Here is a 22,708-nt window from a genome sequence, read left to right on the forward strand (position 1 = left end):
CCTCAGCTTGATAAACATGGGGGTTTTTGGCTGTTTTTTTTAAAAGAAGAACAAACAAACAAAGCCAAAAAGGAAAACAAAAACCAACACACAGCCCCTAAAAACACCCCAAAAAACAACCTGTGTAAAAACTTCAGGACCATACATGAAGAACTACAGAAACATCCCTGAAATATTATTTCTGAGACCATTCCAGTATCCAGTCCTATTTCTTCTGTGGAACATATACAAAAACCTGTGCACCTTCCCTGACAAAAAACAAACAAAAAAACACCAACCAAAAAAACCCCCAAAAGTTCATTAAAAAACAACACTGGATACAACTTCATAAACTGAGATGCAGTTAAAGAACTCGGCACTTGTAGAACTAAACAGCTGCTTTCTATGACGACTAGGATCACATATTCTCACTTTGGACAAAAAATTCTCCTAAAAGTACACAACTAAGCAAAGTGGTTAACATTTCTTATACTGCTGATTTTAAAAAGTCATGTAGCAAGACAAATTTGCCTTCTAAGTAATTAAGCTGCATGCTGGCTATAGGGCAATATTTTTGTGACCAGTTACAGTAGTACGTTTACCATTTTTACCAGCACTAAAATCCCTCAAATTTACATTACTGAAGCCTTAAACCAAACTGCTCCAACTAGAGCTGCAGACAGAAATACTGCAAAGGCATAAAGGTCAACCTGACTACAGAGTTTCTTTTCAATAAAGTGTTACCTTATTCATGCTATGACTCTGGTGGGCTCTGGATCAAATCCCAGTCTAGCCAAAGTAACTTTACTAGAAAAACAAACAAAAATCCCCACAGTGAACTCACTTTGCAAAAATTTAATGATATAAGTGAATATATGTTTGAAGATACTGGTACTCTACCCCAGAATCAGGTTATGTACTACTATAGCATTGCCTAACCCTGACAGTTAATGTCACTGTCATGCCATAGGTCAGCTTCCAAATCAGCAGTGTAACTGTTAATTTATGTGGTGCATAGTACAATAAAGTAAAAAACCACACACAAATTGCAATATCAGTTTAGAATGGATGTTTGACCAGAAAGTAACACTGTTGGGCAGAGTCTATTTTATTGACACCTTTAAACGCTGTTAACATCCCCTTCATGATTTACCTGATAAGCCTAAGGAAGTTCAACACGAAAAGTTACGTGATGTGAAATGTTTGAGTGAAACCTGACAATGTTTGTAACAATTTTAAAAGCAAGAATTAGTTATCAGCTCTCACAACGCATGGTATCATCTGTATTTCCCTGAGAAATCATGCCATGCAATAACCATGTAAAACAAGATACAGCATTAATGCAATCCTGGATTAGATTTAAAAAAAAAACCAAAAACAAACAACAAACATGCATAACAACTGTTTATGAACAAAGACTTAAATCCTACTGCAGTTTTAACTATTAAATTGCAGACACTACATATGACAATCATAACAGAAATGGTAACTAACTCAAAACTTATCCCAAATAAAGAAAACTCATGAAAAGTACCATTCTATAGTTAGCCATGTAGCTCAACATTGAGATATTAACATTAGTTTCTGTTCCTTGATTTTTGAGAATGACACTTCTTAGCTTCATTTACAAACATACAAAATACTCTGCCTTACCAAGGCCTATTTTCATATGAAATTTTAAAGTGTGTCTATAAACTCACCCTATGCCTGAAATTTAACTGTTCTTCCTCATCCTCTGATACCTCAGTATAGCTCAGTAACTTAATTTCCCTAAGATAGGAGGTTCTTTTAGTAGAGGGTAGGAATGATAACGTTCAACACAAAAAGAGACGGAACCAAGACTTACAAAGAAATCATTTTGCCACCTTATTTAAAGCAATCATAGCTGTGAATAGCAGTACCTGGCACAATGGGGACTGTGAAAGAGAATGACAACTAAACAGAACACACCAAGAGAAGTAATTTGCAGGCTTTCCTAGTTTTGCTAGTACGTTACAAGGAGGTACGCAATGCCTATACCAGCGCACTGGCTCAAGTATCGCATGCAGCACCATGGTTTCTCAAAGAACACCACTGCTTAACGCTATTTCTGCAAAATACTTTAGCATTTGCAAGACCACAGTGAGACAACCAGGCAGCGCCTTAGCCTCCCTGCTTCTGAGTTTCAGTGTGCAGTCCACGCTAGCCCAACTCCATGACAAGCCAAATCAGTCATGTATGACAGTCCTCATGCCCCTACATGGATTTCCACAGGCAAAAAGGTAACGAGCGAGATGCAGCGCACAGTGGGCAACAGGAGCATCTTCAGTGGCATTCACGTGCCCCATCCTTTCTAAGTAATTGTTGAGTACTGATGTGGCAGGTATTTCAGTCCTTTGCTGAATAAGTATTGCATCTACAGCAGCCCCTCGTAGTGAGCACGTTTTTGGCATGACTGAAACCTAACAGAAAGTAGCCAGAAAAATTGAAATTCCTTTTTTCCCTTTGTTCTGGAGTGCAGTACACAGTATATCAAACTATGCAAGACTCACCAAAACCCTAAAAGCAAAGGCATGCTACATAGTGTTTGGTAAGTTATCATCATTGAATCCTCCATATATAAAACCTCAATCACAGACAGAAGAAATCGTTGGTTGTCTCACAGAATTACAGGAATTACTTCAACTGTTTGACAGAACAACACATGTAGTATTCATTTTCCATGTTGTAGGCATGGGAAATCACTGTTCCTTAAGCATCTGACATTCAAAGAAACGCTTGAGATAAAAATTCATCAGTTTTTTAAAGTGTATGTGCTTCCTACAAGAAATAAGTCAGAAAAAAGACATCCCCAAATTGAAACAGTAAGAGCAATGACAATTTATGCTAGCACACAGAGGGCAAAGCATTTACGAGAGAGGTCCTTCACATTCCAGTTGTGTCACGAGGAAGGAAAACCCAGCATGTCTCCATTACGTCAGAGGTACCTGAGAATCAAAGCTAAATCTCTTGTGCATTTACCAAGCACCCATTAGAGAGCTATGCAATTTACATTTCAAATTAGACATTATATTTATAAAATATTATTGTACTAAAAATCACAAGATTTTATAGAAAAAACCTCATCACATTCTATTAAATGCAGGAACAATGTTACATATAGATTCCGTAATTAAAACTGTAACACATTTCTTGTAACTACAGGGGCACCACTGTTTAAAAATCCTTTCAGGAAGGACAGTTTGCTTTGTTTCTTATTCTTTAAAGAACTGTTATTTAATGCAAAAATACTGCTCAAGCTACCCAGTGCCATGAGATTAAAATATTTAATATTTTAAAAAAATTAACACATTTTTGTTAAAAACAGTGGGAAGGCCCTAACTGAGTTCACTGAACAAAAACATCCTTGAGCATTCCCGGGGTCAGAATATTCTCCTAGTATTTATTTTCTTAACCTCTCAAACAATGAATAATGCAAGTTAAGAAAAGTCATACATGGGAGACTATCAGGATCATGAACATAAGGACAAATACGAATAGTAATTGCCCATTATACATAACAGCTCCAATTCTATCAGTATGACCAAATGCAAACAACAGTATTAGAATATTTTGCTAAAAATACTGTAATTGCTCATCTGAAAGCAAACTCAGTTTTCCCAGGCTTAGTTACTGATGCTGCAATGCCCAAAGACTCAAATTTGTAATTAATGCCTGGCATTATGTATTCGGTATGACCTCATTGAAACATATCATTAATTGAAAACAGATACCAGCTTTTTATTGCCGGTAGGCCTTAACATTACTTCTTGGAAAAATGCTGCAGCTAACATCCTCTAATTTGTTATAATTTAGAATAAAAAAAATCTCCTTAAAAAACCCCAAACACCTAAGAAAAATCCACTTACAAAAAAAACCCTGAAAATTCTACCAAAGTCAAATGTAAAATTAGTTCTACATACTGCATTTTGAACTGCTCTACTAGTGGGGTTTGGGAACTGAAACGTGAAGTTTCTCAAAATGCCTACATAAATTTAGCAAACTTTTCTGTTTGTTTTTGGTTTGTGGTTTTGATAGGGTTTTTTTGTTTGGTTGGTTGGTTTTTTCAATTCCTACTGCAGACATCCAAAGAAGAACTTCCTATCTCATATTAAAGAGATGCCTCAGATCACTGAAACTTGCAGTGTAATCCATTGTTAAGAACTGGAAGGAAGAATTTGATAAAGGTGTAATACTTGACCAGAATAACCCCCACATTATTTTTCTCCCTTCAATAGTTACAGATTTTTACATTAAATTCTAGCTGCTGGCTAGTCAATCCTTCTAAATGTATAGCTAAGTGTCTTGCTTTCCTGCATTCCCTCTTGTCTAGTAGCTGTATCACCAAACCACCAACATTTCTTTTGGAAGGATCATTACTGAGTGTCAAAACATGAAAAAGCTTTGTGTTCTGTCATCCTTCTACATTTGTGGGGAAGGATAGTAGAAGTACCCCACACTTGTTATGTGGAAGAGAATACTGTTAGCTGAAAATCCATCCTAAATTCATTATTAAAAAAATAAAATCCATCAAAAGCCAAAATTAACTTTAATATAAGTGTCTTATAGGCCAGAAGTTGGAAAATGGCCTGAATAATTTCAGATATTCCTGAATATAATTATTCATAATTTTTCAGAATCAAGTAGGACAGAAGCACTGCAGTGGAAGGAAGATACAGGTTAAAAGGAAAATTATCAATTTTAGAATAAATTTATTAATGCAACTGGAAAAGAAAAAATAAATCACTGTAAACACCTTTATCTTGCAGATTGTTTAGCACATTACTGTAGTGCCAACCCACAGACTGAAAACTTTCACAGTTAATCTGATTTTTTTTGAAGTTGGCAGCTATACATGTGAAAACCTTCAAATTTAGTTTTTCCATGTGAGATAATTGGGAATACGAATGGGTTACAGATCAGTCTGTTCAAAACAAATGTTGATTTTGAGAATGTACACCCAAATGTACTGTAATTACAAATATTTTACCATTCATCAAAATTTTAAACATTCCAGATTGTTAGGTAACAAAAGATTTTTAAACATTGGCACCCATTGCCATTACAAGGCTTCCCAAAATGGCAAAAGACAATATATATGTAGTGTTTCAGGACCGTACAAAGATCCTGCCTCAATAATTACAAGAATGCACTTAATAAATTATTTTTCTATTTTCTTCTATTAATATGCAAATAGTTTATACAACATAAAAAAGTTAATTTGTACCTACTACAGGTAACATATCTATTTAGCTTTTCATCTGAAAGCCTGTAAGACTTGATGACCTGCAAACTTATTTACATAACTCATTTGAAAGTATTTTTTAAAAATAATATTGTCCAGCATTTAACAAAATTGTGAGTTAAAAGAAGAAAGAAATCACTTAACAGCGTTTGTTTTCTTGATTTTGTCAAGTAACTTCACCAGCTCAGTGTCATAAGGCAGGTTGGTTGCTCAGATGGACTAAGACTCCCTATGGTGATAGGCATGTAGTAAATTTGTTCATTATAAAACCAGATGAAAGCAAGAAAGAGGAAAAGTTTAGAGTTTCAAAAGAACTGAAACTTCTTAATTTTCACTACAAATTCATAATAGGCACTGAAACATGATTTCTTAGGGACTTTTCCAGAAGATTGTCTCTTCGCTGGGCATCGTTCCATTTTTAAACTAGGAAGAGAGGAGAAAAAAAGAAAGATATCAGCACTACGTGATTAAAGATTACAAAAAAGGAATCACTGTGCTTATTTGTTTCCATTTTATTAATAAAGGAAATAACTTGTGTGTTTTAAGCTTAAGACACCACATTTACTGGTTTGGTTAAAATATTTTTAATTTCATTATTAGATTTAAGCAGCACTGGAAAAGAAAAATATACTTCTTATTATGTAAATCTGCATGCGTTATTTGAAAACTAAAGCCCTGAAACATAGGGCTAAGAGAGCCCTAAACTATGTCTACCTTTATGCTCCAAGATAGTATCAACAAACCATGTACTGTTCCTGTTAGAGGTCTGCATAACCTCCTCTTAGGGAAGGATATTTTGCAAACTCCCTAGCTATTCTGCTCGTTTCCCTGCCCTTACCATGAGAAATATTTTCCCTAATATTTAATGTAATTTAACAAATTGATTCTTGTCAACCACAAACACAAGGACTCCTTCCCATTTTCTAGATCCTTTATGATAAAGTCTGGTCATGTCCTCTAAACTTCCATAAACGGTCAATGTTTTTCATGAACTGCAGCAGCCCAAACTGAGACCTCAACAGCATTAATAAGAGTGAAATAATTACTTCAGATCTCTTCCACACACATCATCCATACCAACGAGTTGTATGCCTCTTCTGGTTTATTGACTCATGTCCAAGTTTTGATGAATGTTATAATACTCTTAAGTAAAAAACCCACTACTTTACATTTCAAAACCATTGACCAAGAACCGTGCCAAGGTGAGAATAGTGCTTGGTAACGAATAATAATCATTCTGAAGATACCCTTCAAAACTCTATCCATCAATACAGAACAAGATTAACTGTATGCTCCGTAAAAATGTGTACTTATATAGCACAAATGCCATCATGAAAACCAATCCTCACCTTTCTCTGTATTGTTTGAAGTTTATTAAACATACCTTTTGTCTACGAACAGCAACTGTCTCCATCTTGTGAAACACTATGCATAGGAATGAGACTTTCACACTGCTCACTTTCTTCCGGCATTCTTAAAAGAAACAAATTTATTTGTTTAAAGTTATACACTAATATTAAATTGGTTGTTATGAAGAAAACAGAAGGACTAAGTATGCTAGTGGTTTGAACTACAGCCATTAAAAACATACAAAGACCCCTTAACTTCATAAAGTATACTCACATTTACACAATTTTCATAGCAACTATCATAGGGGGGGGGGGGGGGGGGGGGGGAAGAAAAAAAGAAAAGCTGTGACAGCCACTAGGAAACTCCTTTTAACAGGTAAACAGTCTTCACGTCTTCCCATTTTCTGAACTTTACATAGATTAATAAATGGATTGGCAGCTACTAGTACTAAGAAATTAGTACACCCAAATATAAAATTAGATTAAAACAAATACAGTATGAGTACTGCGGCTTATGAAAGAGTATAGGATATTGGAAAGGCTGAAGAAGAGATAGGATTATACTTTGTGACTGCCCTACCTCTGAATTCGATGTTTTCTACAAATAAAGGCAAAAATTCTTCTGATTCCCACCATCACTGGATCCCAGTTGTTATAGTGACATAAGAGAGTTGCAATGAAAAAAGAAAAAAATACAGGGATCGCCCCTGCAAAAAATAACCAGGAAAACTGCACCTGGAATTAAAACACAAACATCATTCACTCAAGAGTAAAAATAAAAAGATATCGCCATACTGTGTATTTGAAATAATTATTATTGTAAGTTTGAGATAAAGTTTCAGTTCTTTTAAATTGGGTGGAATATTACAAATATTTTTGTAAGTTATTTGGCACAATTTCTATAGCCACTGCTGCTTCTAATAAATGAATAACCTTCTTCATTGATCTATTCTTATAAATGTAACATACTGTTTGTGCTGTGGATGAAGACTGCTCTTTCCAGACAGACTCATTTTTAGGTTTTAGCTGTCTGACTGGTACCGATGAGAAAGTCCCCTAGACACTGCAAAAATTCTGAATACGAGATCTCACCTGAAAGATTTGTGCACCTGTTTATTCAGTATAAATATACCGCCACTGAACGGTAACTGCTGAAATCAATGCACAGAGAAAGACTATACTACTGGATATGTACAATAATTCTCTTTTCTTTTTAAAAAAAAGGCAGGGCACGTTATTTGCCCAATTTAAACTAAATTCTACTTGTATCTATAATACTCCTTGTATCTATCTACTACTACGTTCAGAAGTGATCACCTGAGATTGTTTAAAGCTCAAAATCTAGAAGGTTACAGAAACGAAGGGTGCAAGAACAAGAACTAGTTTCTGAAACGCCTTTAAGGCTAACAGAGCAATGACCCATGGGCACGGCTCCCCCTTGTGGAGAAAATTTCCAAAGTTGAAGACTTTGAGGAAAAACGTACAGTTTTGATACCTAGCACTGATGTTCACTCTCAAATATCTAATAAACTGCAATTGTTAGAGCCTTATCTTATCCTTACTGCTTTCTAACAGAAATTCATAAACACATAAGCTCCCAACAGGAAAAATTGAATAGTTGTTAAAAATTTAGTTGTAATTTCTTAAGATTCTGATTTATGTCAGATTATTACAGAACAATAAAGACCCAGAAAGTTAGTAATTACACATATTCTATAGTTACCATACCATCTGACAGTCATATGAAAACTGCATATATTAATAGTTTAATCTTTACCTTATTAGCCGTGCCAGCAGCATTCTTACATAGGTTCCTTTTACGAAAACCGAAATGAGGTGTAAAGGCAAGGCTGGCCAGAAACTCTAACTGGAAAGCTTGAAGTTGGAAGCTTAAATTTCTATTAGCTTATGAGACCTCAGTGAGCATAAGGCTTGGCTTAGGATATTTTGATGTTTGTATGCACATACTTGCACAAATACACTTGTACAAACAACCTCAAAATCTCCAGGAGTTTGCCTTTAATTAGGGTCACTCATTTGTGCTTCTAATACTAGCAACTTCTTTTGTAAAAAAAAGGAAGAGACAAAGGATTTACGTCCAACAGCAAGAGAAGATACAGTAGGAAATTTACTTTGTTGTCAAAGACAAGCTTTAACATCCCACCAATGACTTCCTGCTGAAACAGTTCGGTACCAGAAGGTGTAAGAGCTTACCTATTCTCTAATATACAAGAAGCAGCCACAAGCAAAAAGCACCAAACAGATACAGAAGTAGAAACTTGGACAGAAAGTACATAACAGCCAGTGTGAGAAGAAAGAACAGTAATGTGGGATGTATAGATGAATCGGAAAAATCAAAAAAAACCAAAGAACCGAACCCCTGACCCCTCCCTGATTACTCTCCCGCGTCACTCGATGGTCAGCTGCTCTGTATTTGCCCAGAGGAAGACAAAGCCACCTTTTCAGAGAAAGAAAAATTGAAAGGATCAGAAGGCAGCAAGTATATGGACCACAAACTCCAGAGGGAGCCAAGGGGTGGCAAGTGAAAAGAATGGCAGATGAAATGGAAGAGCCATGAAGACTCAGATCATGACAGACACTGCCACCGCGAACTGAGACAACACAGAAAGAGGAAGATTTAAGACAAGAAATAGGAAAAGAACAAATACAAGGTGTACAGGAAGTCAGATAGTTAGCTACATCTGTGGGGACTTTTTGTTTGTTTATAAATACCAAGTACATTAAAATTGGAGCAACTAACAGTGATAAATTACAAAAATGAATTTAAAAATATAACTTGCCCTTGTATTGCCGACATCATCTGAAAGACATCCAACAGAGACTTAAAGATGTTTTGGCTATTTCAAATGCCTTGATATTGCATGAGTACATTAAGAATAAATTAATTTTAAAACATCTGGACTCTGTGTTCACTCAGATTAAATAGCCTAGAGATTGTTTACTGAAAATTAGAAAAGCATATTCCATTTTTCAATGCATTCGAGAAGAAAGTTTAGATGAATCGCCTCAGAAGACACATAAGCTTTTCATATATTCATAACATGTAACTAGAGACACACCCCTCTAAAAATGTATTTGCACACATATTTATATATATAAAATATTTATAGATGCACACATGTACATACAGAATTGTTATTTTTTGCTACCAGCATTAGCTCACATATCAACCTAACTCCACTTGACTAAAGTGAATTTCTAGTGGAAAAGTCTACAGATTTTTTCTACCCCTTGTTTCCTTAATAGCCATCATTAGTTATTTACCTTCCCGTTACACTTTATATCCCCAGTGTATATTTCAGATATGTAAACAGCAACACAAATACAGTTATCTTCCCAACAAATGCTTTATTATTGTTGGAGTCACAGCAAAACCTTGCAGTATTTCCATGATGGAATATTCAGCTAATACGAAACAAACTGTATCTCACGTTTGTTACGCAAGTATTCATTCAGGGTCTGATTCTCCTTTTATTTTCCAATTTAACTTTCCTTTTTTTATTTTTATCCTTTTATTTTTCAGCTTTATTTTCAAAAATCCACACTGTCTTTAAGTGAAATACAAGTTGTGTGGCCTTCTCCCCCCATCTTTACACACCTGCCAGAAAATTTCAGTAGTCAAAAGGTTCTCATTAGGACTTTACACTTTGCTTGTGAAAACATCAAGCAGTAAAGTTTCTTTTTGGCAGGAAACATTCCAAGTGCAAGACTTCAATCATTTCTTGCACATTGGTCAGTCTTGTACAAAAGAAGTGCAAGCCTCAAAAGAAAAAAATTCAAACGTTGTGATGGAAAACAAGTCATAAACTGAATGACCACAGATAATGGATGAACCCCACTTGCTTCAGGGGAACCACTAGTCGGAGAATGCCTGGAACATAGCTTAAATTGAGCATAGTCAGAATTTTTCTCCTCATACTTCTACATTTCTGTTTGCACAGAGCTTACAAACTAAGCATAACTGTGTTTGCTACAAGACTCAGAAGAACATCAAAGCAGTATAAGCAAGCACCAGCTCGCAAAGCAAGACCACCAGTCTATTCAAAATATCAGAACTACTACTGTATAGTTAGTTCTAAGTTTGGTCGGTTTTGCTCAGTTTTATTGATAGAATTTTCAGCTGAACTATTACATGACTAAACTGCTTCCTAATTCACATAAAGATTTATCGTCTCAATAAAAAACTTCTTGTATTTCAGTAACAAACTGTATTTAGGCCAAGGGGCTCAAATACTGACTAATTCACTGTTTTCAGCCCAGAAAACACATTACCTGGCTCATAATTTTACTCCCTGCTTTCTAAAAAGCTCCTGCAGCCTCTCCATACCACATGCCTATACACGCATTTAACATAAGTGAAATACAGGTGTCACGAACAGTCAAAATGCACACAAGTGTGCGACAGGAAATGCTCACACTTTAGCAAAGTGACAAATACACCTGTGTCTACACTGGGAGGTGTCAGAAGGCATAGCCATAATGGAGTAAGTAAGAATGCCCTGAAAAAATAGAAGGGCATTATCACTGTAAGAAAAGTTAAGCTATTTCAGAGAGTTTAACAGGTGGTTTAACTTTCAACTTAAAATTTTAGCAATAGGGATTATTTAAATCAAAAATGAAGAGCAGAAACAAATGATCCTGCCTTCAGGAAACAGAAAGAGTTATGTGACCTCGATTTAAATAAAAAAAAAAAAACAAAACAGAAAAACCACAACTGCATGCTTGCAGAATGTGCTAAATAATAACTATTGACATGAAATTAAGAATTTTATATTCCTTGCCACTGATTAAATATGATATTCTAACATTCCATTTAAAACTGAGAATTCTACCCCACCAGCATGAGAAGTATCTATTCAGCTTGAAGAATATAAACTAGCTTCATATAGTTTCTATTCTAAACTCATCAAATTCTTTTCTTTCTTTACATGCAGGACTTTTCCACAGCTATTACCTCAGTACCGGTGAAACTAGACTAACTTAAAGGAGGACAGTTAAATGGAAGCCTACCATCCACATGGATCTAATAATATGCAGTTAAGCCTTGTAACAGCTACATTTCTTTGTGGTAAAACTGCAGATTTTTGGTTTTCTTACTAAGTGAGTATTTTCAAGATAGGCAGTCTATAACAATTCTATAATTGTAAAGGTATTAATTTAAGGTGTGCTCTATTTGCAGTTGTTCTTTAATTCTGAAGAGTGCCCGTTCAAGGTAAAGCATTTGGCCAGACATTGCTGGTGACTTTGGGTACTTTTCATACAAGCTGCATCTTAATCAAATATATTTAAGTGTTCAAGTGCATGCTTGCATCCACAAAATTACTGTAACTGTCAATATCAATTACAACTGTCAATAGCAATTAATTACAACACAGTTCAACCATTAACAACAAGCAACAGAATTAAAACACTGTTCATTGTATATATCGTTAAATATACCACTGCCATTTAATTCAAAGAAATTCTGTTAATGACAGTCAAAACTTAGTAATACGTTACCTTTTGCATGCACATGTCAGCTATTATGGACAGAGGTATTGTAAGGCTTAGCGCAAGTGTACCTATCAGTGATGAGGTAAGAAAGCATCCCCTAAAAAACAATAATAATAATTATTATTGATAATTATAGCAAAGAGGTCTTTTAAATAAGACAACTTAAGTAATACATCAAACTGCAGAAGGCATTTGATCAAGCCTGACTGTTAGTCATTGTTTGTTTTAATAAGAAAAATGTGAGATACCCACGCTCTGTCATAAATATGTAAAATTGCATAGAATTCTTAACTAGATAATTGATGTCTCTGGAGTGAGGTTTAATTCCCATGCAAACTTTTTGAGACGATGGAAAAGTCACTACTTCACATGTAGTGACTTCACCTAGAAAAATCTGCATTTTGTTTCAATTTTGAAATAGTTAATACCAGCTTATAGCAATTAAATCTGTTTTGTCCCAGTCTGGTTAATTAAAAAAGAAAGGTTACTGATGTCTAGAAACTCTACCCCAAAAGAGAAATATTTTTTACAAATAGACAAATTCTTAAACTAACAGACTGTGCTTTTAAATCTCACTCTAAAATGCACCCTTGAAATCATTCTTCAGAGTCTCAGTAAGACTTCTCTGCATTCTGCAAGTGGTCTCATCGTATTTCCTAAGCAGGAACAAAGTCATTAGACTTCTCTAAATCACTGAGTCACAAAGATCCATTACAATTTATTTAAATGATAGAACAAAACTACAGTCATACATCAGAGTAGTACTCATTAACAGCCATAGAAAACTGACCCTTTTTCCCAAATTCCTTTGCAAGTCATAGTTTGCAAATGACCAATTTACTGAAAAAAGTTTAAAGAAAAACAAACAAATATATAAAAAAACCTCAAAGTATACGTAGGACAGACCTAGCAGAACATGTGAGCTCTTCAGATCTTCAGCATTTCAACTTAAACCTACGGCTCTATAAATAAAATATTACTAGCCTGAGCCATTTCGATACCAAGTGAAGAGCATAACATCCAATATAAAAAAAATTGCAATTCTCATTTTATGACTGACCAATTCAAAAGTTACCAAGGATAGTGACACTTGTAAGCAACCAATCCTCTATGAAATAGCCTATTCTACTATATGAAGAAAATACATACAAGGGGGTATCTACCCAATTCAAATCAGTAATGCCCACTACTGAGTCAGCATCTTATTTCAAAGGCATCCAGAACTTATTTATTTATTTATTAAGATAAAGGCAATTCTTCCCATCCTTGGCAAATACTGAAAACAGTACAAGCTATGCTTTTATTGTGGAACTGCAATTAGTTCCGCACACATCTGATTTTAAAGGAGGAAAATCTTGTAGTTTTTGTTAGAATTCTGAAATCTGTTTTTTACCTACTCAATCTTTCATCTGGTTACTGTAAAAATTAAACAGATGCAGCATCACTGAAACTATATTAATGAAATGTGAGTCACTGAAGAAAATGCTATTTTAATTCACCTCACTGAAGTTTGTTAACACCTTTTAAACACAAAGATTTGAACACACTTTTGGAAAACATTTTCTAGAACATGACTTTGTGCATGTATTTCTCTAATTAAACTAGAAGAGTACTCCAAACCAAGCCATTACGTCCTCCCATAAGACTGACTTCAAGCCAAGCAAAAATGACCAGTCTGGATATCTGTAATCCCTTTGTGTCATTCTGTGTCTTGAAAACAAAGAAAAATGTAAGCAGATGAAAAAGGAACAGAAAGGAAACAACGGATTTTTAGATACTCTGCATTTTTGCAAACTTCTTCCCCAATATTCTAAATCCTGTTCTATACCAGAAGAGAATACTTCTGTATTTCTGCACTGACCACTTATAAATTAGAATCAACCTGTCCATCGAACACCATAAATGAATAAATGGTACGGAGTTCAATGAAACTTATCAGCAGGTTTTAAAAAAAAAAAAAAAATTTCATTGGGTCACATCTGCCACTACATTATTTAGTTGGCAGTATGTGGTTGGGTTGAGTAAACAAGTAGGTTAAATATCATTTACTTCCAAAGAAAAAGTAAAGGTCCATACTAGTGGCACACTGGACTGCTAAAAGGATGATGACAGCACAAACTCTGAAATTAGTCCTAGTCCAAAACTGAAAGGAAAAGGAACTGGAAATAAAAATAGCTCTTTAATTAACTGGATTATCATTCTGAATAATTAAACAAATAGCAAGTGTTTAAAAAGTCTGTGCACACCCATGTACTTAACCCTATGCTAGTACTTGATTTTGGGACAAGATCCAAGTTCGGGTTTTTTGGAGGTTTGTTTTTGGGTTTGTTTGTTTGTTATTTTGCCTACGTTGAAAATGCACTCAATCTTTTTACAAACTGATACTGAACACAGGCTAACCTTACAGGATGGCATTAACATCACAAAAATATTCCATCAATAATCAAATTAAATTACAAAGGAACGTATGCTGCAATGCATCGATAACTAGGACTGGTGTATGAGTTTGCCAATAAACAAAAAATGTCATGATTAATTTCCTAAATAACTTTAAACTTGATCTGAAAACAAACAAAACCCCCGAACAAAAATCCACACACATGCACACAAAAAAGGGGTTTCACGGAACTCTGCCCAGATCTTTTGTTGTACTGCTGTCTCAGGATTTAGGATCCTAGGATTACAGATATCTCTGTTTCAGAGTAGCTATCCCATGAGGTTTTTCAGTCTCTATACCATAGAGCTGAGGGGCTGAACACCAAGGGTTCTCATGCAAAAGCTCAGACTACCACACCTATTCAAAATGTAGCACTGAAACTGACATCGCTCACTGAGCATCTGGATGGCACTGGAATCATGTCTCTCTTTGGAAACCCTTCCTCAGTGTTTCCAGAATAAAATAAAACTTGTATAATTTTCTGTTACACCCCTATTTTAACCTAAAGCTGGCCCAGAAGAAAGTCAAAGACTTCCTGAATTCCCTGAAGTTGGGAGCCCTGACGTACCAAACAGTTCTCCAATAAACCTTTGTGTAGCTGTTAAAAGGGCAGTGTTAAGTCTGCTACAGCTTTTGAACCATTCATATAAAAGCCTCACATCCAATCCTCTGTTGCTGACCTATCCAGACTATCATATAATTAAATTTCTAAGCAAAAGCTAGGCTAATTTATGAACTGCCATATCGTCATGATTAAGGCGTTCTGATGAGATTTAGCTCGTTAAGTCTTTGAAGAGTTAAATAAATAGGTCAACTACAGAATACTACACTGACTCGTAGATATCCAACATGCACAAGGCCTCAGAAACTGAAGAACTGTTAGAACAGAAATTCATGCTCTCCTATTACCACCGCAACTCTGTCCCACAAAGTCTTTTAAGCTCAAAATGTTAACTGTAGAATGAGCTAAGCACACAGTATCTTAATGTATACTACAAGACCATGTCACCTGTTTTTTAAAGTTAGCTGTTGCTCTTAAACAGGACATTGTGACATGATGGATGACATCCTCTAACTCCAACTGCATATATGGATGGGGAAAAAGCGGTGGGGGGCAGGGAATCCTACCTAGACAAATTGACATCTCAACATTTGAGAACACAGGTAATACATAATGAAGTGTGAAATACATACAAACCACGTAATACGTACCACAGCCAGAGGAACTCTGACAGAACTGTCCCGATAAGGCCATTAATGACAATGCACATCCATATCAGTTTACTGGGAAACTCAAATGCTTCAAACCCAGTATAGTGAAGAAGGAAAAACCCTGGCCACAGCAGCAACAGATTAAACAGCCCTACAAAACCTGAGTATAAAAACAGCATTAAGTAAATAACAATAAATATCCTTCAACATAACTAAAATCTCAGCCAAACTCTGCTATACAAAAAAGCAGCAAAAGCAGTATTTTAAATCTTTCAAAGGAAACGAATAAAAGAAAGTTCACCTGAAATTCACAAACAACAATCACATCAGATATTTACAGGCTTGAAATTGGGGGCGGGGGGGGATAAATCCACTGAGTCCAAAGGGGCTGTCTGCATTCCTACAGGTAGTGTTATCTTCCACTGTTACGACTGCCAACAGGAAACAATTCATATGACCAGTCTCTAAAGTACTCATAACCACAGGAACAATAGGCTTTCTCTACTTCCTTGGCTATTCTGAGCCCCTTTACCCTTTTACAGTTCAGTGCTTGAAAACAAACAATTTAATCACACACTGAATTAAAACTTTCAATACAGTTATTTTTAGTCTTACCAAAGAACATTGGTATGTCAAGTTTATCTTCTCTATCTACTTTCCTTTTTATCATTACTATGTACACAGCATACAGCATTGCTCCCACAAGAGACCAAAGGGAACCTGTAAAGATGAAAAAAACGCTCACTTAAGACATGCCAAACATGTTACGCGTGATAGGATCAACTCTCCTAAACATACATCTGTTGTAAAACTTTCAGAGATAAATTGTTTATTACAGAATCCATTACTATATGAAAAGCATCGAAAAATGCAGAAAGCTCGAAAATGTAAATACTTTCGCAATTAAGCTATATACATGGGGGGAAAAAAATCATCATAAATGTCCAGCTTCAGAAGTTGAAACTGAAAAGCCAGATTGTGAAACATTACATGAGTAAGAAATATATAGCTTGCTACATGACCTACTGAGTATTGTGCAAAGACGGTACTCGTCACTGCATATTCTAAGATTTAAAAAAGCAAATACCTATTGTATCTTTTCCAGCAGATTTCTCAGATCCAGAAAGGTTAACAAGTACCACACCACCAATGCTAGCAAAAAAGAAGAAATGCAAAATGCTTACTTAAACTCCAGAACTTTTTTCACAAAGACAGAAAAAAAAGGGGAGAATATAAAAATACAGTTCTATCATTAGCTATTTTTAGTTAATCAAAACCCACTTTTGGAAAAGCCAAAAGGAGTTCTCTATTGCTAAGGCCTGATCCTAAGGTAAAATCAAATGAACAAAAACACCCCCACTTTCAATTCCCTGAACAATGCATCAGGCATTTAATGAAACAGGCTGACAGCACTGAACATCAAGCCTCTCCCTTTTTCCCATCTACACAAAAATAAAGAAACCATAATTAAACAACAAGAAAACAAGTTCACATATTTGCAACAGAAACCTGATTCATCTAATTTCCTACAGCAGCATGAGATTCAGTAATTGTTCATGATATGAATTATTTAAAAAGACTTAATTCACTTGCTCAATTTATCTGTGAAACAAGGTTTTTTTAAAAAGTGAAGCATATAATATATTGCCACAGATACCACAGGTATAGTAGGTACAGTAGTACTATGTTCCATGACATTATCTTACCTTAAAATAACAGCTAATAATTTGGACAGGGTAAACCTATCGCCACTGTTACTGGGAAAGACTGCAGCTAAGATTAAAGTAAAAAGCCCTGCAAGAGAAATTAAGAAGAGTTTATACAATCAAGTTTTGCTACTAGTTTGTTCAGAAAAGTGCACAGACATTTTCTTCTTTATATTTCACATACTTGTTCTACTACTTGATCTTAGCATCCCTAATTTTCATTGGAACTATTATGAAACTAACACCTTGTGATGTGAATCCTCAGAAGAACAAATACATGCTCAACTTTGAGAAAGGCTAGCCATATTAACAAAATAAACTGCAGTAAGCCCGAAAAGTGGGGGGAGGATGTATCACATAATTGTGCTTTTAAAACTTCTGTTGTTTTATAAAATCAGTTACTCCTTAAAACATGGACTGTCACATAATTTAAATATTTAAAGCTCATATTGAAGTCTTGCATAAAACCTGGAAAGCAAGTGATACACATAATATTTAGGTGGTTTAAGTTCTTTGCCCCTAAACCAATTAAAAAAAAAAAAAATACAAGACAAATTTACTCTGAATTCTATCTGTTCTGATAAAAAATTATACCACCTTTCCTTCAAACCTATTACACTCCCAATATATCTCTTTAATACACAGACATAACCACAAAACTACACACATGAACTTGAAAAGCAAAAAGCAGGGGAATCATGAAGACAGTCTAAACCCCTGCAATTACATAATTAAATTTTCAAATGTACATATTCCATGGCTTTAAGCCTTACTATTCCCCAAAACCACAGGTAAATCATTACGCAAGTCCATTGTAACCAAAAAGATTTTTACGTTATAAACAGCCTTATAATGTACATCTGGTGGTGTAAATAAAACTTACCAGAGGTTGAAGACAAGATATTAACTATGGCAACTTGGGTATCTGACAGAGCTTCTTGGTAAGAGAAATTTGCCAAGAACCACTGGGTGAAGAGAAAAATAATTTTGCGATTATATGGATGGCAACAACAGAGTTTAAGTTTCTCAGTGCAATAAAATCCTACTTAAATAAAGAAAACCCAATTATTTATCCAAAAATAAAATCAGAACAAGACTTTTACCTCAAACAGGTTTCTAATTTCTATTAAAGTGGCAGGTACATTAAGAGACAGAGGCAAGATTAGAACTGGCCAAATGAGACCCAACTGCATTCAGCTATGTGTTTAGTAATGGAATAACATACTTCAGAACTTCATAATTAATAATAATTAAAATCACACTATAACAACTATTCTATAGTAACTAAAGGTACTTTTAACTTATTTGCAAGTGCTTGAATATAACTGCACAAGGACTGCAAAGAAATTTCAGAGATACATGGGACATTAGCCAGCCTAATGAGTGGTTTTTTAGAGTCGTTAAAACTGGCACACACCTCCATCCTAAAAAACAAGCATCACTTACATTCAATACCTAAAAAATATTTTGGAATGATTCATGTCTGTTAATTCCTCCATAAAGGAATAAAATGTCAAGTGCTTTATCATTTTTTGACTGAGATCTCATTAATAAGATCTCAGATATATGCTCAGGGAAGTTACCACTCCCTAAAGTCTTTGCTGGAAATATTTATACAGTCCAAGAAGAAATACAAATACATGCCAGTAGTAGCAGCATCCATGAAAAGCATGAACAGGATTTGTTTTGAACATGAGGAGTCTACCCTAGAAAGTCTGCATTTGTGTATATATATAGAAATATACTCAGACAAATAGAATTTTAGATCTTTTTTAAAAAGGCTATTTTCATCCATTCAAAATTACTAATGAGTGGCTTATTATTCTTTTGCTGCTGTGTGCATGTTCTTTATGTATACACACAGAAAATTTCATCGCCGTTTTCTGGTCCATGCATCAACAGTACAATAATAATAATAATAATAATAATGATGTTTAAAGAGCACTACTTCCTGAGGAAAAGCTGTGGTGGGTCCACATTTCATATAACCTATTTTGCCATATTGGTGAAGCTACTTCTGGAAAAGCGATCACTGATCTGGTCCCTACATTTTTACTGTCTCTCAAAAATCATTCCACTGTTGTCTCCCTCTCCCCCTAGAACTGAGGCATGATGCAGAAACACCAGCAACAAACAGATTCATAAGTAAATCTTGCAGCCCTCAATGGAGCTGAAGGACAATTCTTCTCTTCATCCTACTGGAGGGCACAATGCCAGTGAGCCATAAGGTGGTACTCTTTCTGTGATGGCTTAGAAAGAAGCCATAGTGACATCTACCCATTTCATGCAGTCTCACTGCAGCTATTAACAGCCTGTATACATGTAAACCCAGATTTTGCTGTACCAAACATATCCGACATTGGACCATAGCACAAAAGCATGGCATATCTTACAACTGACCTTACAGTTAACTACACACCCATGATATCTTTTTAAAGGGAAGGTAATAAGAATTTGTACTTTCATGTCCAGCACACACAGAAAGTTTTACTTCTTATATTTATAAAATGAGGCATAAAGAATACAAGTCATCTCAATACTCTTTCACTACTATTATACAAGTTTTAATTGCATCTTTACTTAAGTTTTCTGAAAGAATGGAGCACATACCACAAAGCAAAAGAAAAAGCTAATTTTTGCTACTTGAGTTGCAGTGAGTTTTCCTACAGTTTTTAATATTGATTCCTGCTCCTTAACCGTTGGATATGACATGCGAGACAACTTCGCTTCCAATGCATGGCTCGATGGGAGTTGTCGAATCTCCATAATATTACTGAACCTTACACGAGGCTTTTTGGGAGCTTAAGAAGAAAAGAGAAGAAAAGAAAAAAAGGCAAAAAAACCCAAGCTGCATATTTTCATTAAACTTTTCAAGCCAACACAATACGCAAATAAAACTCTAATGTTCTAATACTGCATTGATTACAATACTTCACAAGTAAAGCATTTTTGTCCAAATAGAAGACACGCGTTATTTTTAAAGTAGTATTTTTCTATTTGATAGGCTAGTAATAAGACAGAGCACAATTACTGTTTTCAATCAGTACAGTTGTCCACCCACAAAAACCTCACTGAAAAGCACCATCCCTCCTCCTTTTCACAAAAATCCACACAAGGTAACAACAAAATTTTAGGTAGGAAATATTCTGTACTGATGTTACATATAAGGTTTTTTTTAAAATCGTTTAATAGTCAAACAGCCAAAAACTGCACACAACTACACCTAACTGCAAAGACAATATTTCATTCAGAGGATGAGAGTGCCCAACAGACCTCAAAGCTTAGCAGAGATCATAAGGTCTCTCGCTCATTTGAAATCCACCTTCTAACTAATCTTGCTAACCAGGATCAGATTTTATTTATAAGGGTATAGTAAGTATCATTAGTTTCCTGTGTAAAGAAAACATTACATGCTACGTATAAATATTAGCCTAATTCCATATGAAACATACCTAATTTGCTTAAAGAAGTAAAGGGAAAACCTACAGCTCAAAGAACCCTGAAGTTATTGGTGTATGGTATCACAGGACAGCAGAGCCTACCAAAGCTGTTCTTAACACATGTCATCTAGAAATTACCAAAGAGACTTTCCCTTTTATAAGCAGGGACTCTTGCTGAGGATCAGATAATTGGATTCTTTGATAGCCAACTTTTCTGCAATTGTCTGGGACAATTAGGCCTGTTTCAGCTACTATCACAAGATAGTGAGGCTTAAATAAAATCAGAATGCACATAGACTGTTAAAATTCTTACTTTGACTGCTTTGCTCCTGCTCTAAAAAGGACAATAGCTTGTTTTTCCAGAGGCTGACTCACTGCTGCTGGTCATACAAGCCCAGAAGGAAAGAACCACAAGTACTGAACCCAGTTGGTCCCTTGAGATAAACATAGGCTGGATCTGTAGTGACCAAGAAAGGTAAACTGAACGATAGGCCTATGTTTTCTCTACCTGAAAGTAAATATATGAGACCACAATTCATGCAATAAGAGATTTAAGGAAGAAAAAAAAAAAAAAAAAAAACCCACCAAAGAAAAAGAAAGAGGAAGGGGCAAAAAAAAAAAAAAAAAGGCAAGTCCTGCAACATGACAGCAGTTATACCAACAAAGAGGAAAGCAATTCCTTCACCAATTAACTAGCATTTCAGCATTCCAAAAGTCTTTACTCACTTTTCTCTGCATCGCTGTTATTACTGCCATTTTTTTCAGTTGGCAAATCATGAAACTTTACAGGAACATATAAAGGTTCACTCTAAAATGAATCAGTATAAGTAAAAATACAGTTAAGCAGGATATTTATAAGTTGTAAGCAGTAGAATTAATTTAGAGAATTAGAAAATTAAATAAAGCTTGGTGAACATTAAGAGAATAAAATTTAACAAAGTGGTTTTGCTCACAGTGGATAGGCTTGTCAAAAATGTTCGTACATAATCTATATTTTATGTTAAACATATTCATAAAATGCAGTACTTAAAAATAACTCTGTGGTTTTTTGTATATCCTCATGAAAACAAAACTCATCCCCAGAAAATTCAAACCTACTGATTTAAAATAAGTTAAAAGAAAACCTCATCAAAATCACAGACATTTCATTAGATCTATAGCTTCTGTCCAAATGATAAACTAGAAACACAAAATACAGAGTATGCATACAAAAATGTATACATACTCATTTCCCTCCCATGACCCTAAAAGCTCATGAACTAGAACTAAAAGTAAAAAAACTTCGGGAAAGGAACTCCAATATATAACGTACTTAGCAGAAGTTTTAATTGCTTAAAATATTTCTAACAAGACAAGTTTTAGGCTGCTTGTTCAAATTAAATTAATGAACTCTAAGAGTGAAGTAATGAAAAAGATCTGGTGACTGCATTTTCATTAGGCTCCTTGTTTAGGACCAGAATTGTTGTGGATGTTTAAATTAATGCAAAATTGTCCAATGAATCCTGCTTCTAGAGTCAGATGATTGTAATGAATTGAGCAGACTAAGACGATTTGATTCTTAAATGCAGATAAATAAAGTTGGAAAAAGACAAAGAATGAAATGAAAAATACTCCTGAAAAATCTCTCTTCAGCTCTCTCTTCAGTATAAAATACCCATATGGTAATTTGTCAACACTCAATTGCCTCCCCCTACCCTACTACAGAGGCCAGGGAAACTAAAAGTTCTGTGTTTTGGATACATTTCAGCATGTGGCCTCCGATTTAGGTATGCAGACTGAGCAGCAATCTGTGATCAACAGGGGCATAA

General features: G+C 35.1%; 1 protein-coding gene across 7 annotated transcripts in view; it reads right to left on the reverse strand.

Annotated features, from left to right (window-relative positions):
• Window positions 1-4,527: 4,527 nt before the first annotated feature.
• SLC35F5 (solute carrier family 35 member F5) overlaps window positions 4,528-22,708 on the reverse strand; it is a 31,543-nt gene continuing 13,362 nt past the window's right edge. For all 7 annotated transcript variants that reach the window (XM_075092903.1, XM_075092909.1, XM_075092908.1 and 4 more), the window contains 11 exons: window positions 21,627-21,708; window positions 20,071-20,261; window positions 18,344-18,425; window positions 17,461-17,548; window positions 16,842-16,906; window positions 16,370-16,474; window positions 15,755-15,914; window positions 12,112-12,202; window positions 7,172-7,326; window positions 6,627-6,715; window positions 4,528-5,665 (listed from right to left, as the gene is read on the reverse strand). In XM_075092903.1, coding sequence (XP_074949004.1) covers window positions 6,634-6,715; window positions 7,172-7,326; window positions 12,112-12,202; window positions 15,755-15,914; window positions 16,370-16,474; window positions 16,842-16,906; window positions 17,461-17,548; window positions 18,344-18,425; window positions 20,071-20,261; window positions 21,627-21,708 — 1,101 coding nt within the window. In that variant the 3' untranslated portion in view covers window positions 4,528-5,665; window positions 6,627-6,633. The remainder of the gene's footprint in view (window positions 5,666-6,626; window positions 6,716-7,171; window positions 7,327-12,111; window positions 12,203-15,754; window positions 15,915-16,369; window positions 16,475-16,841; window positions 16,907-17,460; window positions 17,549-18,343; window positions 18,426-20,070; window positions 20,262-21,626; window positions 21,709-22,708) is intronic.

Source organism: Phalacrocorax aristotelis, chromosome 5, assembly GCF_949628215.1.
Source record: "Phalacrocorax aristotelis chromosome 5, bGulAri2.1, whole genome shotgun sequence".
Taxonomy (NCBI): Eukaryota; Metazoa; Chordata; class Aves; order Suliformes; family Phalacrocoracidae; genus Phalacrocorax; species Phalacrocorax aristotelis.